At 37.5% G+C, this 16,634-nt stretch overlaps 1 protein-coding gene across 2 annotated transcripts in view; it reads right to left on the minus strand.

Moving 5' to 3' along the window:
* Positions 1–3,973: 3,973 nt before the first annotated feature.
* LOC124135341 overlaps positions 3,974–16,634 on the minus strand; it is an 88,375-nt gene continuing 75,714 nt past the window's right edge. For both annotated transcript variants that reach the window (XM_046500625.2, XM_046500626.2), the window contains exon 2: positions 3,974–14,109. In XM_046500625.2, the coding sequence (XP_046356581.1) occupies positions 10,964–14,109 (3,146 nt within the window). In that variant the 3' untranslated portion in view covers positions 3,974–10,963. The remainder of the gene's footprint in view (positions 14,110–16,634) is intronic.

The raw sequence follows: 16,634 nt of genomic DNA on the forward strand, positions 1-16,634 counted from the left end.
GTCTTAGCATACTTCAGTCCTGCAGGCATGATTGGCATGATTGGTAGCTTTGATGAAGCGTTACAAGAGATGCCAAGCTGGCTTACTGTATTGCCCATCCGAGATAGATGTGTGGTATGTCTTGTAGACCTGATTGGCTGGAGACCCCTTCCGGATTGGTTATGAGTCGCAATAGATCTCTATTCATAGCTGTGCGGTCAATCATGTATCAATGTCGCATGTTATACCTGATCTCATGTTGTTATGGATGACTAGCGTAAAGGGGTTACATCGCATAATATGGTGCTGTACCACTCTCGAGTTCTTGTCTTTACGACATGCGACATTATTACGACTTATGCTTGTGTCACGGTCCAACACCAGCTTCCTTGTGTACGTCTCACGGTTGTAGTCTACTTAGGCTAGGTGATCTGCACCCCATATGTCTGACCGTGGGATAAAGGCATAGTGTGAGATAGGATATGTTTAAAATTTTGTAAATTTTACAATAAATTGTATACTAATAATATCTATCCTGTTTCACATGCTATATGCCCTCCCAACCATCCCCACATCACAGCTCCTCTTGCCTGTCAGCACTAAGAAAGAGAATGATGTGGCAGAGATAGTCATGTGATCAGGTCGTGTTGGTAGCTATGCATGGGGTTATAGAGTGTGACCCATTTGTTTGGGTAGTGACCATGGTGATGCTGGGATGTGGTCAGGTGAATGTATTTTTATAAGCTGGAAACTTTGTTCAAGCACTTTTCCACATAGGATCAAAAGAAGAAGGAGAAATACATAGTGTGAGATAGTATAAGTATTAAATATAATTTGATGTAAAATTTAAATAAGTAAAAAAAACTCAATAATGATGTTTTTGAATGAATGAAAAAATCAAGAGTTTACGATTTTGAAGTTTCCCCCATCTTCCCGAGGCAAGAGAGTTAACTGACTTTAAAAGTCCATAGCCTCTCCTATGGACCAATCAGCTTCCACCTCTCGTATCACTTGCATTTGCTTCACACAAAATGGTAGTGCCCGGTCAGGACGATCTGATTGATAATCAAGATATATATTGTGATAAAACGGGTCTTACTGGTACATCACGAAATGCATCATATCATGTGAGCACCTTAAAAAATGAAACGATTTGGAAAATATCTTCTGACAATGAGTTGGTGGTGCACATGTTTTGCAAATCCTGGACTTTTATAGTCAGGTAACCTCTTGCCTCGGGAAGATGAGTTTCCCCATGTTCGTACAAATACAGGAATAATTTGTATGACTATACCATTTTTTAAGGGCAATTGCTTGATGTATTGCTTTTATTTGAATTTATTCCACATTTATGAGTATTTGAACTATAATTATGTTTAACACTGAAGCAAAGTCAAACTTTGTGGTGGATGACTTGACACATTATGTAGGTATCCTAGTGTCAGAACATATGCCTTACCTACCGAATTGTCGATAAATAATACCAGTAGGATGAGCAAGTTTGTTTTCTTTGCTATTTAAACTTGAAATAATGAGTATTACAGAAAACATGCTATTACGTTTTTTGGCATTTAATTATGATTTTTTGGGGCGGTGTTACTTTCATAATGTTTCACTTAACATAATTGGGGGCACGGGTGGCACGAGTTGCGTCCCTTGGGCATGCCTGAAACCTATGAATGTGGGTTCAAATCTTGGTTTTCGCCTCGATTATGTGGGTTTCACCGAAGTGGTAAACATCTGAGACCTGCATCACTTCGGGCTTTCTTCCCACATTAAGCTGACACGCCGTGATATAACTGGAATACTGTTAAAAGCGGTATTAAACCTAACTCACTCACTCACTCACTTAACATAATTACAAGAGAGATGCAGATGAAGCATACATTTTACATAATGGCATTGCAGATTTAATATTAATACCAGTTACATGTGTAATATAAACACCAGCAAAGGTGACTGGTCAACTAGTTATGTCTAAGTATTGTGTAATGGTTCTGAGACACACAACGTCCAAATTTTCTGTCACTGAATAAAGGTGAGCTTCTGTACTTCTAGTTCTGGGTTAAATTTCAAGATATTGAACAGGAATGTACTACCCAGCTGTCCTATTGGGAAAAAAAAAATTCCCCATCATGGAGACAGTCATTCATAGACAAATATGTTCTTGACATTTTAGCTCACCTTAACACGGCATTTGGTGGGTATCTTGTGTTGAAAACATATAAAGATGTGAATTAGTTATGGTGTAGTAATATGTTTATTCTTAGACTGAGTGGATACCTGAATGAGTACATTAGTACCAAACTGGGATGAGTCCCATAAAACCAAATTTGGATGAGTGAGTGAGTGAGTGAGTTGGGTTTAACGCCGCTTTTAACAGTATTCCAGTTATATCACGGTGTGTCAGCTTAATGTGGGAGGAAAGCCCGAAGTGATGCAGGTCTCAGACGTTTACCACTTCGGTGAAACCCACGAGCACGGGTATGGTGCTGACAAACCTAGAAACATAATCGGGGCGAACCGGGATTCGAACCCACAATCATAGGTTTCTGGCGGGTCCAAGGGACGCAACTCTGCACAGCGAACTGCGGTGCCTTAGACGACTGGGCCACCTGTGCCCCCTAAATTTGGATGAGTTCAACAGCACTGAACTTGGATGAATCCAACCACCGAACTTGGATGAGTCGAATAGCACTGAACTTGGATGAGTCCAACAGCATTGAACTTGAATGAGTCCATCCTACAAACTTGGATGAGTCCAATAGCATTGAACTTCAATGAGTCCATCCTACAAACTTGGATGAATCCAATAGCATTGAACTTCTATTAATCCAACCACCAAACTTGGATGAGTCGAATAGCACTGAACTGGGATGAATCCAATAGCGCTGTAACACTTACTTCAAATGGCCACTGCAGCAGCTCATTTTAATGAAGTTATACAGCCTTCACAACAATCTTTTCCCCTCACAAATAATATTTTGAATGTTAGGTGATGTTTCTCATAAATGAAGTATAGAGCTCTTCATTAAATATGTGTGTTAGGGTGTGTGTTAGATTTGTTTCCAGCACATACTTTATTCAATACCTCGATATGCATGGAGAACTGTTCTGGCATATGAATGACATTGAAGGTTGTTGTCAGTTCACATGAAATAAATTTACAAACAGCCGATGACAGCCCCCCTCCTTTCCCAAAGTAATTATAATAATTATGAAATGAAAAGTTTTGAACCACTACTAGTATTAGTTTGAATATTTTTGCTTCATTTTGTGTAATTATATATGCAATTTACCAACAGGAGGAATCAGCAACTCACTGCTGGTTGTACAAGTCAAAGAGCTTAGATCAGGTGGTAGACCTCGGTGACATTGTAATTGTCATTGTGCTCCCGGTCTTTGGTCTGCATGATCCAGATTCCATTACTTACAGGTCACTGTTATAATGCTGACTGTGTTATACAATATTCACTCACTCACTCTGCAGACTTTTGTCAGCTAAGTGGGAACAAGAATGCCAAGTTTTGGTTTCCGTTATCCAGTGGTTTTCGAGAGTGTTGCAGCTCTGTGGAGAACATGCATGTGACAAGGTAAGCTACAGTGTTGAGCAGCTCCTTTTCATTACATTTGAATTTGTTGGATAGTTTTTACAGCCTTGCTCAGAAGAAGAGGACAATATTGATCTGTACACAATAGCAGCAGACTTGTAACTCGCAGACATCAGAAGAAAATAATTTTGCTACTTTTGAATAAAATTTACCATACAAGGTATATTACTGGGTCACCTCCACAGTTCATGGGATTTGGTAAATGAAACTCATCAAACTGTTTTGGCCAAAAGATTCCTCAGTTACTGAAGCAAATATCATGCCAACAGAGTTCTCTCCCTTTTATCAAGCAGGCAGGATATTTGTCTGATATGGCAAATGTGCTGGTTGTAAAATGTCGGGTGAAAATGAATTTGATTAAATCAAATAAAAAACATTATACATTTGAGGTATAAATATATTTTATTTGCTTTGAAATAAAAGAATAACATGATAATTTGGTGGAGAGAAAGAGGTTGGCAAGATGCCAGACTAAAGCTGCTGCGAGTTTTGACACAGTCACTCAGAACTCACCAGGTATGGGAAATAAATGTAATACTGTAAGTAATGGTCCTATTAGCTCCATACACTGTCAGAAGGAATCACCTAGTCTGTTCTACAAGCTGCATGTATTATTTTTTTCAAACTTCTTGAAACTTCTCCAAGTCTGTAAACAAACTCGTACCATGATTAAGGATGTGTTATAGAGAATATAAAATCAAACCATTGCAAATGATAAAACATTTCTTTAATAGCAAAGTTTTCAGATCTCAAATGAAACAGATCTTAATAAATGACCAAAAGTGACCCATAGGGCATCAGCAAGGAAGGACGTGTGTCATCCCGTCAGATCAATATATCAATCATAAACGTGTTATTACATGGATACATGGATGAAAACTTAAGTAGAAGAACACAGAGGTGGTGAGTCATCTAAATATTCAGATTCCTAATACTCATATTAATTCATTATAAATATTCCTGATACAAAATTTGCAAACTTCTCACAATAATAATATATTACTGCACTGGTGTTCAATATTTCAGGAGTACTTAAACAATTACAGATCAAAATCAGTTGATTTTTTAATATTAATTTAAATACCACTATCTCTACAAATGCTTCAAATATTATTCATGATAATAATGCATCACTAATTATAGAGCATTGTTATTCATGTTAATAATGCATTGATATTCATGTTTATGCAAGAATATTCATGATAATTATGCATCATAATTCATGTTGATAACTAAATTACTATTAATGATGGTAGTGCATTACTATTCATGATAATTATTCTAGTTCGTATAATGCCTTAAACAAATTCCTAGTCTTTTTATCAAAACAAGAACAATTTGTGCTCTGATCAGTTTCACTGATTCCAAGAACAATTGGTTGAAAGGTAATCAGCTGATCGGAAACAGGGTTGTCAATCTTAATACTGATGAATAGCAGTTCTAACAGCTCTCTCAAAAAGCGTCAATTTCACAATATCAACAACCGATCAATAACATAGAACACAATAAATCAATAAAACAAAAATGGTTCAATTATGTACATTTCATAGCACTTCTGATAATACTGGTATCTGGGAATGTGTGGTTATTAGGTAGCTACAATGGGGCTATTTGACATTCTGACAAAACTAAAACATGTTTTGATTTAACTACTATTCAACTTCATTCTCTGATAGCAGATATATATTTCTTTATAGGCGTGTGTAATGAAATGACAGTCTTGCTTCTGTGGTCAATATAAACTGTATACTTAATATTGGATTCGAAGAGTCTTGGCCAGTATACATTAATCATTGATCAATTTTCTCTTCCTGAAAAGTGTGGAGCGAGGAATTTTATTATTTATTATTTCTAAAAGCACGACAAAATTTACAGTTGCTGAAACAACCAAACAAACCTGAGGTGAGTAAGAAAGCTTTCAGAGAGCAATGGGTCAATCTCATTAAAATCAGATCTTAGTTCTCACTATCGCTAAACATAGATCTGAGGACATCCCATTACGGGTCACGTCAGAACGACCTTTCATCCAACCAATCAGAGAGTCGCTTATCAGATCACAAAAGTGACAGTCGGAATGTGTTTTCTAATCATGCAACCTCGAAATATTTAACAGAGGGTTTTCCAAATGACATTTACGGGTTTTATAATTATACCCATACAATCTAGGCTATCTATAAGCAATTCTAGAATGTTCTTTTTATCAGTTTTAAAAATTGTAATCGCGAATACATCAAAATATGTTTCGAAGCGGAGTCACCAGTTTGAAACCAGTGTCATAAAGCTCGAGAAGGCTTCCTTATGATTGGCTAATGACAATTTCTTGTAAGTCATTTCATTGGTCGGTCAAAGTTTGCGAAAGATCGTTATGACATGACACGTGATGGGATGTCCTCAGATCTTTGATAAGCGGTAGTCTTAGATCTGATTTTAATGAGATTGGAGATGGGTGGGCATGCTAATGATTGGCTATCTATTGGCTTTATTTTTTAATTTTTATACAGATACCTTACGCCTATTATTGTTTAAAAAGTTGTTTTGCCAAGAAAAACTTAAATAAAAATAAATGAAATGACTCTTAACAAAATAAAGTAACATAATTATTTTGATGGACAAAATCACTACCAGGTACATGTAAAAGCTGATGGCTCCAGAAACTACTTTTAATTTTGACATTCAAAACTCTCGATGTTCTCCCAAACTTGGGCTGCAAATAAGTGTTGGTGTATCGATAATGAGGGCATCTGGGGAAACTAATGTCACACCCTTGACAACCAACACTAAACTTAATGTCCTGTCCAGTTAAGACTTTCCTAAAATTTCTTTTTCGACCTACATTGAATTTTGGGCAAAACATGTTGTGAACCAACCAATAAAAAATAAAGGCCTTACACAAAGTAATCTACATACTTCCAGGTGAAATAATGCATTTGGACTTCTTGCTGTGAAGACAGTTTCAGTTGCTGGAACCATTCATTATCAGGGACTGTGTAGGAAGTGTGTTCTCAGTGCCTACTCCCATCATACTCAAGTGTACAGTTCTTTCATTCAGTGGGATGCTAGATGGACAAATTATTTGGGAGACTTACTGTGTCATAGTCCTTGTAAGAACAAAACTTCAGTTTTATATTTCCTACTCAAAACAAGTTAAAAAACACCTGATTTTTTTCATATGACTTTAGTTAATCTGTCATGGCTGGCTGGTATTGCAACTCAGCCTTCCAATTGTGACTGAAATAACAGAAGTAAAAAATTCTGCCAAATGAAAATATGAAAAGCATAAAAATATAAAATTAAGTTAATTGAATTTGAATTTAGGAAAACAGTTCTTTTTACCTTAGACTTAGACTTAAACTTATAAAACAGTGAAAACAACAATCAATTTGGGCATGTTAAGAAGATAAAATCATATTTCAACAAGAGAATATGAGCAGTTATGTTTATAACAACTGTCGTAAATATACACTGCCAGACATCTGAGTGACTGCAAGACACAAGTTAAAGCACATATGTAACATTGCTACAGGCCAGGTCGAACATCCCCTTGGGGGCACAACATAGAGTCGTATAAGGTTCATCAGAAACATGAAGAGTTGGTGGGTAAATAGTTTCAAAACACAAACAGTTTCCATACAACAGACAAATAGCACTTGGTCAAATCAGCCTTAAAATCAGTAAACTTACTCTGATTCCTACGTAAAAGAGAATTAAATTGCTATACATGTCACATTATTAATATTTTTTAAAACCCACATACTGTTTATCATTTAAAGCTGTTTACCTATTTACATGATAAAAAACAAGTTGTCAGTTAAACATCATCTGCAAGTGATTTGACAGATTGTCAAACTGAGTCTATAATTATCTACATCATAAACTTGAATAAACCTTGAATCAACGGATTTCAAACACTTAAAAAGGTAACCATATATACATGATTTAAAGCCCATCCACATCAGAACCACTTTGATTCAACATGTTCATTGCATATGTATTTACAGTACATTTGATTGACACAGATGAAAATGCTCGTAAGAGCCATGGGATTTCATAGAATGTTTGCAAGCTTGCACCAAGATGAAAATTATCACAAAGAGTATATTGTGGTCAAAGAAAATAAAACATGCATACAAATTAAATAGGAAGATGTAGAACAGCTTTGGTATATAAGTTGATATGGTTGGGTATGCAAAGAAATGGTCAAGTACACAATGGGATCCATCCTCTTGTTTCCAGGGTTATTCCATCTCCACCATGTATCGGCCACTTGACACAATATTGGGATTTGAGAATGGACAACTGAACCAAATGTGTTTGGATGATAAACATTTTCAATATCAGATAAAATTTGATTAAAAATAGCTTGTTTCCGTTTGTGAATGTCAGATTGACTGTTGCACACATTATGTGATAAACACTGTGGTACGTACTATGTGATATACACTGTGGTATGCACTTTGTGATATACACTGTGGTACACACTATGTGATGTACACTGTGGTACACACTATGTGATACACACTATGTGATATACACTTTGGTACACACTATGTGATACACACTATGTGATACACACTGGTACACACTATTTGATATACACTGTGGTACACACTATGTGATATACACTGTGGTACACTATGTGATATACACTGTGGTACACACTATGGTACACACTATGTGATCCAAACTGTGGTACACACTATGCTATATACACTGGTACACACTATGTGATACACATTGGTACACACTATGTGATATACACTGTGGTACACACTATGTGATCCAAACTGTGGTACACTATGTGATATACACTGTGGTACACACCATGTGATATACACTGTGGTACACACTATGTGATATACACTATGGTGCACACTATGTGATATACACTATGGTGCACACTATGTGATATACACTGTGGTACACACTATGTGATCCAAACTGTGGTACACACTATGTGATATACACTGTGGTACACCCTATCTGATATACACTGAGGTACACACTATGTGATCCAAACTGTGGTACACTATGGGATACACAATTTGAAACTCATGTGACACACAAAATATTAGCTACAGCAAACATGATGACAATTCTCAAACTGTGAGTAGGGAAATACTGTGTTGATTGCATTCTGCTCATGCGAAGTGACCAGTGGCCATGGTCTGCAGCTGGATGGAGTCCAATAAGCCCGGAGTACTGACACAGGATGATGGTACCACAGTTATGTATCATATGTCTGTCATATTTGATAGGGAGCGTAACTTTTGATTTGAATCCTTCTATGAATCAAAATATTTTGTCTGACATATTCAAAAAGAATTCACATGATGCCAGAAGTTTTACTACCAATGTAGGCAATAGTGTGAGCCTTGAGGAAATTTTGAAGAAAACAAACCATGCTTGTCTACATATTGTGAACCCTGAATGGCACAGATGAACTCAGATTTAACTTCTTATTAAAACTAACTTATTAAAAAAATTGAAAAGTTGACATAAAATCTAAATTTGTTCATTTGACAAAAAACTGTTGAAGTATTTACTACATTTACTTGATAACTTTAAATATCAAATTGAATCAACTTGGGACAAAACCTTTGAGTCAGCACAGTGTCAATCAAGGTAGAAAATAACTGCCTATATTTGGTGAAAAGAGATTCATTGATATGTAGAATTTTCTCGCTTTTACATGAGATTTGTCTCCACCATTCACAAATTTCCAAAAGATTTCCATTTTCAAATCATGTTCTTATGAAGGAACAATATATACGCTATAACCTTAATCAAACAAAAGTAAAATTTGTGTTGTTTTTAAACAATATATCAACATTTCATTTTTTTAACGACTAAAATTTTTATGTCATGTTTGGATTCAAATTGTTCATTCAAAAGGTGAAATTACCATAAGAATTCATTACTTGGGTCACAGACTTATTATGGTGGATTCATTTTTAAGTACGAGACATGATCTGCGTAAGTAAAGTCAATTAAGATCAAAGATGAACAGCTGCTCTTGAAATAATCAGTCACATAAATTGTAAAATAGCACTAAAAAGCTGAAATTGAATATCATGTAAAAGCAAAAAACACCATCATATTGGCAAGATTACAAATATCTGTGTCTTCCAGCTCAAATTACTTACTTCCTCAGAGGAAGTATTTTATGCATGTAAGTATTATGCAAATTCAAAATTATGAAATTTGTGCAATAAAGATGTTTTCAACTTAATCATAACAAAACTCACATCAAAAAGTCTTGATATTTACAATGATGTTGAAAATCAGTGTCTATAAATGAAAGGTCAAGTCTCAATCACAAAATTGCATATGTAATGTCAAAAATCAAAACTGATATGGTAGATGTGGATATATATATTTAAAGCATTACAGCACTTGAAATGCAAGAACACATGAACAGATGTTGAGATAAAAAAGAAAATATCAGATAAATGCCGTTTGGACAAGATAAAATGCAATATTTGGTAGAAGTCACATCACGTGGTCATGATATTATGAACAAATGGGCAGGCTTCTAATCAGCACAACATCCACTGGTTGAACCCAGTCGGACAAGCTATGGGCTTCAACAACGTTCACCATACGCCAGTTACCTCCCTTTTCTACATCAACGGTCATCACACACTATGACACAAGTTTAGTAACTTTTCCCCCCACAAACAAGAGACTATTCCAAAAATTAATTTAATGTTTCCCAAGCAATGACAACCTGTCTTAATCAAGCTAAATATTAACTCATCTCTGCAAATAGGCTAGTATTGCTCAATTGATTTGATAATGAAGAACAAACAGTTTAGGTAATGAAGCTCAACAGGATCAATGGACATGCCATGAGTTGAAGCTCAACAGGATCAATGGACATGCCATGAGTTGAAGCTCAACAGGATCAATGGACATGCCATGAGTTGAAGCTCAACAGGATCAATGGACACGCCATGAGTTGAAGCTCAACAGGATCAATGGACATGCCATGAGTAAGGGTTAGGTAATTTGTCATCTTGTTTTCCAAAAGTGAGGTAGCTCAAATATTATCTTAGGCATTGAAACTGAGCATGCATTGTTCAAGATGCCTCTTGCAGGCTGAATGAATTTTGTTATGAACAACAATCATGGTTAGAGGTATTTTCACAAAATGAAGGGTGAGTATTATTTTTCTATTATGACCTCATGTGAAGAGTTCTCCTTTAAGGGCAGAAAATGTAGCGCTGTGAATAATTCAACTTAACTAGCTGGAACATATATCTTTTTCAGTTCCAATTAAAAGCTACAAACACTAACTCTTTCTACGGATGCATTTTTTACTTGATATGATTTTCCACTCACTACTTGGGAAACACTCATAATTTTCTAGCACTTTACTTTCCCTTATTCGCGAGCTCATGTGCCATCTCATAATACTTAGTGAACTTGGCAGTGTGATCAAGAGGTAGGTAAACGTATGGACTCATGTTGAAGGCCTCTTTAATGCCGTACTTCTTGACACTCGATAGATGGCACCGACTCAGATGATAACGGTATGAGCCTTTTGATGCAAACTGTCTACTGCAAGCCGCACATTTATATTCCAGCAGCTCGCCATCACAACCTATCAAGGGGCTTCCACTGTCCCGAAGACTTGCCAGTTCCTCAGCTTGTTCATCCAGATGGTCGTCATCCTCGTCATCAGACTTTGAATGTTTCAGTGAAAGATTTAACGGGACTGCCATCATTTCCGAGGGAGACATAAGATGTCGACACGCAATTGGATCCATCTGCTGCTGAAGCATCCTGGGAATGTCAGTCTTTGTCAACAGCCTCTGCAGGCTGTCCAGAGGGTGCTCACTGGTCATCGGTTGCCCGTACACGAAGCTGCTTAGTGAATCAAGCGCAGAGCCTCGTTTAGGTACCGGTTCCCCTTCAGCTACATTGAGGTATTTATTCACAAGGGGTTCGGAGGGTTCATCAGGTTGGCTTTCTTTGGCTGGTGATTTGGCATCGTCATTACTCATTTCAGACTTTGGTGTACTTGTCTTTCGCTTCTCAGCATCTTTGGTATCTGTGGCAGAAGCAGGATGAGCTGCTAGCCGTTCTGTCTGAGCAGTTTTCTTGTCAGTGTCTTTTGTGGATTTCTCAGGATGTGCAACTGTCCCTGCAGGTAGGGAAGTTTTCTTTGGAGCTACCTCGCTGTCAAAAGGTTGAAATGAATTGAAAAATTTTCTCAGCTTTCCAAAATAATTAAAAGCTGAGTCAGCCTCTGCTTGAGCTGTTCCAGGCAGGTGCAGAGTTGATTTGTTGAGTGGGTTCATCATATGGACCATGTTGCTTCGATGGTGGTCAAACTTGGAACTGAAGCTCCTCTGAATGAAGGACTCCATGGCCTTCAAGGCTGAATCCCCTCGGCCATTGGTTTCACTACTATTAGGATCTATAATGTCAAGGCTTACTCGGGATTCAGAGCGATTTTCATCATTCTTTTGTGGTGAGCATGCTTCCGATCGATCTTGTAGACAAGATGATGCATTTAGCTCCTTGGTGGGTGAAACAGAAGGACTCCTCTCTTGTTTGACTGAGCATGGAGAAAGTGCAGATTCAGCTAGGTCTGGACTAGGAGCATCAACTTCCTTTTTTATTTCAATATCAAGGGGAAAGTCAGAGGATTCTGACACACTGTGACTGATACAGTCAGTTCCATCATGTAAGTTCAATTTATTTGAATTAACATCATCCACGTTTTGATGTTGTTTTGGTTGATTAAGTTTTTGTGGTTTGTCCTCCATATCAGCTTCATGGACAGTTGGACTGATGGAGCAGGGAGTAGAAGGTGGTGATGGAGAGTTCTTAGAAGGGGAGGCAACTCTTGAGTGTTTCCTAGCCTCGTCAAAATGTTTTGGGGAGGACACAGATGAGGAACTATCTCTACGATGCCGCGAACTGTCGTCCATTGTCAGTTTGTGTTTAAGTGCACCGATGACATTAGATTTCTGTCTCAGGCATAACCGAACATGCTCAACAAAATTATGCATTTCAATTTTGTGTCCACAGTTTTCACATGATATTGCGCTTTCTATGCCAAAACCTGAAGACTCAGAAATGGGGCTGAAGCCATTTGAGCCATGGGATATGCACTTCCTTTTATACTCCAGCAGTGACGCGACTGTGGGTGTTCCACATGCACTACTTTCCTCACTGTAATACCGCTTTCGCCGAGAACGCATACCCAAATCCGGATAATTCTGAGTTCTTAACACCTGTTTTTTATGATGACCAGACATAATCATATGATTGCAGAGTCCTTCCATGTCAGTGAAAGGCTCATGACACACCTTACACTTGAAAATGCATTCTCGATCAAGTTCTTTTTCACAATAAGCTGAACATTTGTGTGATCTGCGTCCATGATCTGAGCTGACAATCTTTGTATAGTGTTGTGTCTGCATCATATGAACTGTTAGCATAGGCAATGATTTGAAGGACTCGCCACACTGCATGCATCGCAGAATCCTCCGTGTCTGCTCGGATTCCTGGTTCAGCCACATGTCTTGACCGCGGACTAACTTGGGGTAGTCCATGAGATTTGTTGCCTTAGCTGTTCCTGGAACATGGCCTGTTTCCTGGAGGTGCACACTTAGAGAATATAAAGTAGTGAAGTTTTTCTGGCAAGAACATTTGTGCATTGTGTACTTGTTACTCTTCTCATCAAATTCGTCTTCAGCTGAACTAGGACGATTCATCTTTTTGGCTGGAGAACCTCCAAGATTTGCTACCTTCTCGAGTTTGGGCGATGGTCGTGGTTTATGGCTGTCCAGTGTTGGGGAGGTCCTGGAGTGGTTCGGGGAAGGAATGACCAGTGGCGATCGTAGCAGAGGTTTGCCTTGGATCATTGTGGACTGGAGTGGGATACTGTTGCTTGGTCGGCGTGGAGGTTCAATCGGAAAATCTCCTCCGAATCTCTGCTGGAGACTTTGCAGACTTGATGGGAAAACTGAAGGAGAGAAAGTTGAGTGGCCATTTGACACAGCTCGCTTTACTTTGGCTTTCTCTTTGTCTGCCTTTTTCGAAAGATCAAGAGGTTGATCAGTATCTTGATCCATAAAATCAGAAAAATTGGAAGCTTGGAGAAAAGATTTTGTCATGCTTTTGTTTGTTTGCGAAAAATGGTTATTTTCAGTCTTTGACACAAATGCTGCTGTGGACACGATCACAGAAGGGGATGTTGTGGGACTCTTAGAGTGGTTGGTTGGGCGTACAAGATCAGAATCACTGACATCCATTTTCTCTTTGCGATGGGTGTCTGCACGTGTCATGCTGGTTGGTGAGTTACTGCACTCCTCAGTGGGATCAGTGGTGCTCGGTGGGGGAGGATCAGCGTCTGAATCTCGCGATTCAGCAGTGGCTTGATTGTTGCTGTCAGGACTATTCATGGGTTCATCCTCCTCACCTTCTTCATCTGAAGTCAGCTCAGAGTCGTCTCCCCCTGAGTCAGATGTTTGCTGTTGACTGCCGGTGCCGTCTTGAGACGTGCCTGAAACATCAATAGAGAAAGTTTGAGTTTGAGTCAAAAGACATCTACCAACCATGACATAGCCAACTCGTAAAACTGGTATTTTACAGAAAGATGAGCATGACGCAATGAGTTTTGCATTATAATTCAAGAATACAGCTTCTCCATCGAGTGAGGGAGTATGATTTTGTTTGTTTTGTATGATTCCAGCAATATCAAGGTTTTGGTTTTGGTATAACAAACAAATGCTTTACCCACTACATGATCTTTGCATAGTGCTGCGTTGGCTTCCAATAACTAACATGGAGCAGTTGAGTGAGAAAGAATTTTCTTAAATAGATTTTATTTCTGAGCCCATGTTACTGATAAAACCAGGCACCCAGGGCAGTTCCCAGCCAAGTAAGAAGATATATAAAGACAATCTTAGAAAACACAAGAAAAATTATTAAATGAGTTTCAGATGCCCCAAATACCATCCTATTGGTACGCCAACATCTCGAAACATCCAGTCAGATTTATCCGCCATCTGGACACTCAGGGTATCACTATCAAATGTTTAGTAGAAAATGTAAGTCATATTTTTCTTTTTACCTTGAGGGGTTGGGAGGACACCATCATTACATATTTGCAGTAGTGATGTCACGATTCATTGGTGCATCGTAGGCAAACATTGCACGATACAATACCCGATACATTTAGTTTGGTATCAATTCACATTTCATCGATTGTCCATGTTGATCTTGCATCAATATAAATAAGCAGTTACAAACTAATGACTGGGTTTTTAACAAAAAATATTGTATATGCAGTATCGAGATACCTATCGCATCATGGCTTCTGTATTGAGAAATGTATCATATGGTGTGACACCTGTATCACCTCAGAGCTAATTTGCAGTAATAAATCCATGTTCATATTTGGTTTGCTACTACCACACCTAAATAATCATAATCACCATCATCAATCATCATGGACAAATCCTGGAGATTTAAAAATACAAAACATTTTGGGTGTGAACATTTTATGATCATCTAATCATCATCATCATTATCATCGCTATCATCATGCATGTTGTCATGAAAAGCTAGTTGCACCAGACAAAACCAGGTTGCAGCTGATGACTGTGTCATGTGCCATGAATTGCACATAACACAGCAATTAGAAATGTAGTATGGTAAATAATGCTCAGAGATACTGAGTGTTTTTACTTGGACATAAGGTTGCATTGTTCAATTATAGGTTGCACTGGTGCATGGTTTACATAGCTAAATCGAGCCATGTACACCTACAGTATTTTTCCTTGTAAACCCCTGCAGTATCATTCCGTGTATACACCTACAGTATTAATCTTCATACACACCTACAGTAATATTCCTTGGATACACCTGCAGTATTATTCCTGATACACCTACAGTATTATTCCTTGTATACCCCGACAATATTATTCTTCCTATACACCTACAGTATTATTCCTCATATACACATACAGTATTATTCTTCCTATACACCTACAGTATTATTTCTCATATGCACCTACAGTATTATTCCTCATATACACCAACAGTATTATTTCTCATATGCACTTACAGTATTACTCCTCGTATACACACAGTATTATTCCTCCTATACACCTACAGTATTATTCCTCATATGCACCTACAGTATTATTCCTCATATGCACCTACAGTTTATTCCTCATATACACCTACAGTATTATTCCTCATATACACCTACAGTATTATTCCTCATATACACCTACAGATATAATTCTTCCTTGAATACACATAAACAATTTCATATTATTCTTTCCCTCCAAAAACAGAAACAGCTGTTTTTATGAATTTTTTACTTTTGTGAATATTTATGTTACCTTCGATAAAATAATATTTGATGAATTTCAACACATCATATTTTTAGAACTGTGTCATTTCTTATCCACTTCAGAATTCAAATTGAACCTCCTAGAAATAAGAAATTTAGACATTTTCAATCAAAACATCAGACACCATATTTTCATTGTACATTTGTTTTGATGAGTAATGCTTTGACGTGCTTCTTATTATGTCCGCTGAATCAAAGTTAAATTACCTTATTATCATAATTTCAGTATTTCAATTAAAGCTGAATATCATTTCAACATATTGGCGTAAAGTGTCAAAAGTCAGAAGTAAAATATATTCATGACATGTATTCTTTCACCCTAGAAGACAACAAATAAATCTGTATGACAACCAATGATTTTTCAAAAGGAGCTTTGACAATGAAGTAAATCTTTAGTGAATATCAGTGTTGTTATTTGTCGTGATGTTTCAGGTTACCAAATGCTTTTAAAATTGGTTTGGATTCACATTATGTAAGGATTTTTTTCCATAGTTTATAAAAGAAATATGGGAGGGAGGGGGGTTTGGGAAAGTTGTTTTTTATCACATGAAAGACCTAGGCCCTAGTTAATGGTGAAGAGTGACCATCTGGCCTTTCATCACACCTGACTGACCAGTGAGGATGCTGGTCATCAGGACCACAGTCTGGGACATGTGATTACACAT

The sequence above is a fragment of the Haliotis rufescens genome, unplaced genomic scaffold (genome assembly GCF_023055435.1).
Source record: "Haliotis rufescens isolate VD_foot unplaced genomic scaffold, xgHalRufe1.0.p SCAF_19, whole genome shotgun sequence".
Lineage (NCBI taxonomy): Eukaryota > Metazoa > Mollusca > Gastropoda > Lepetellida > Haliotidae > Haliotis > Haliotis rufescens.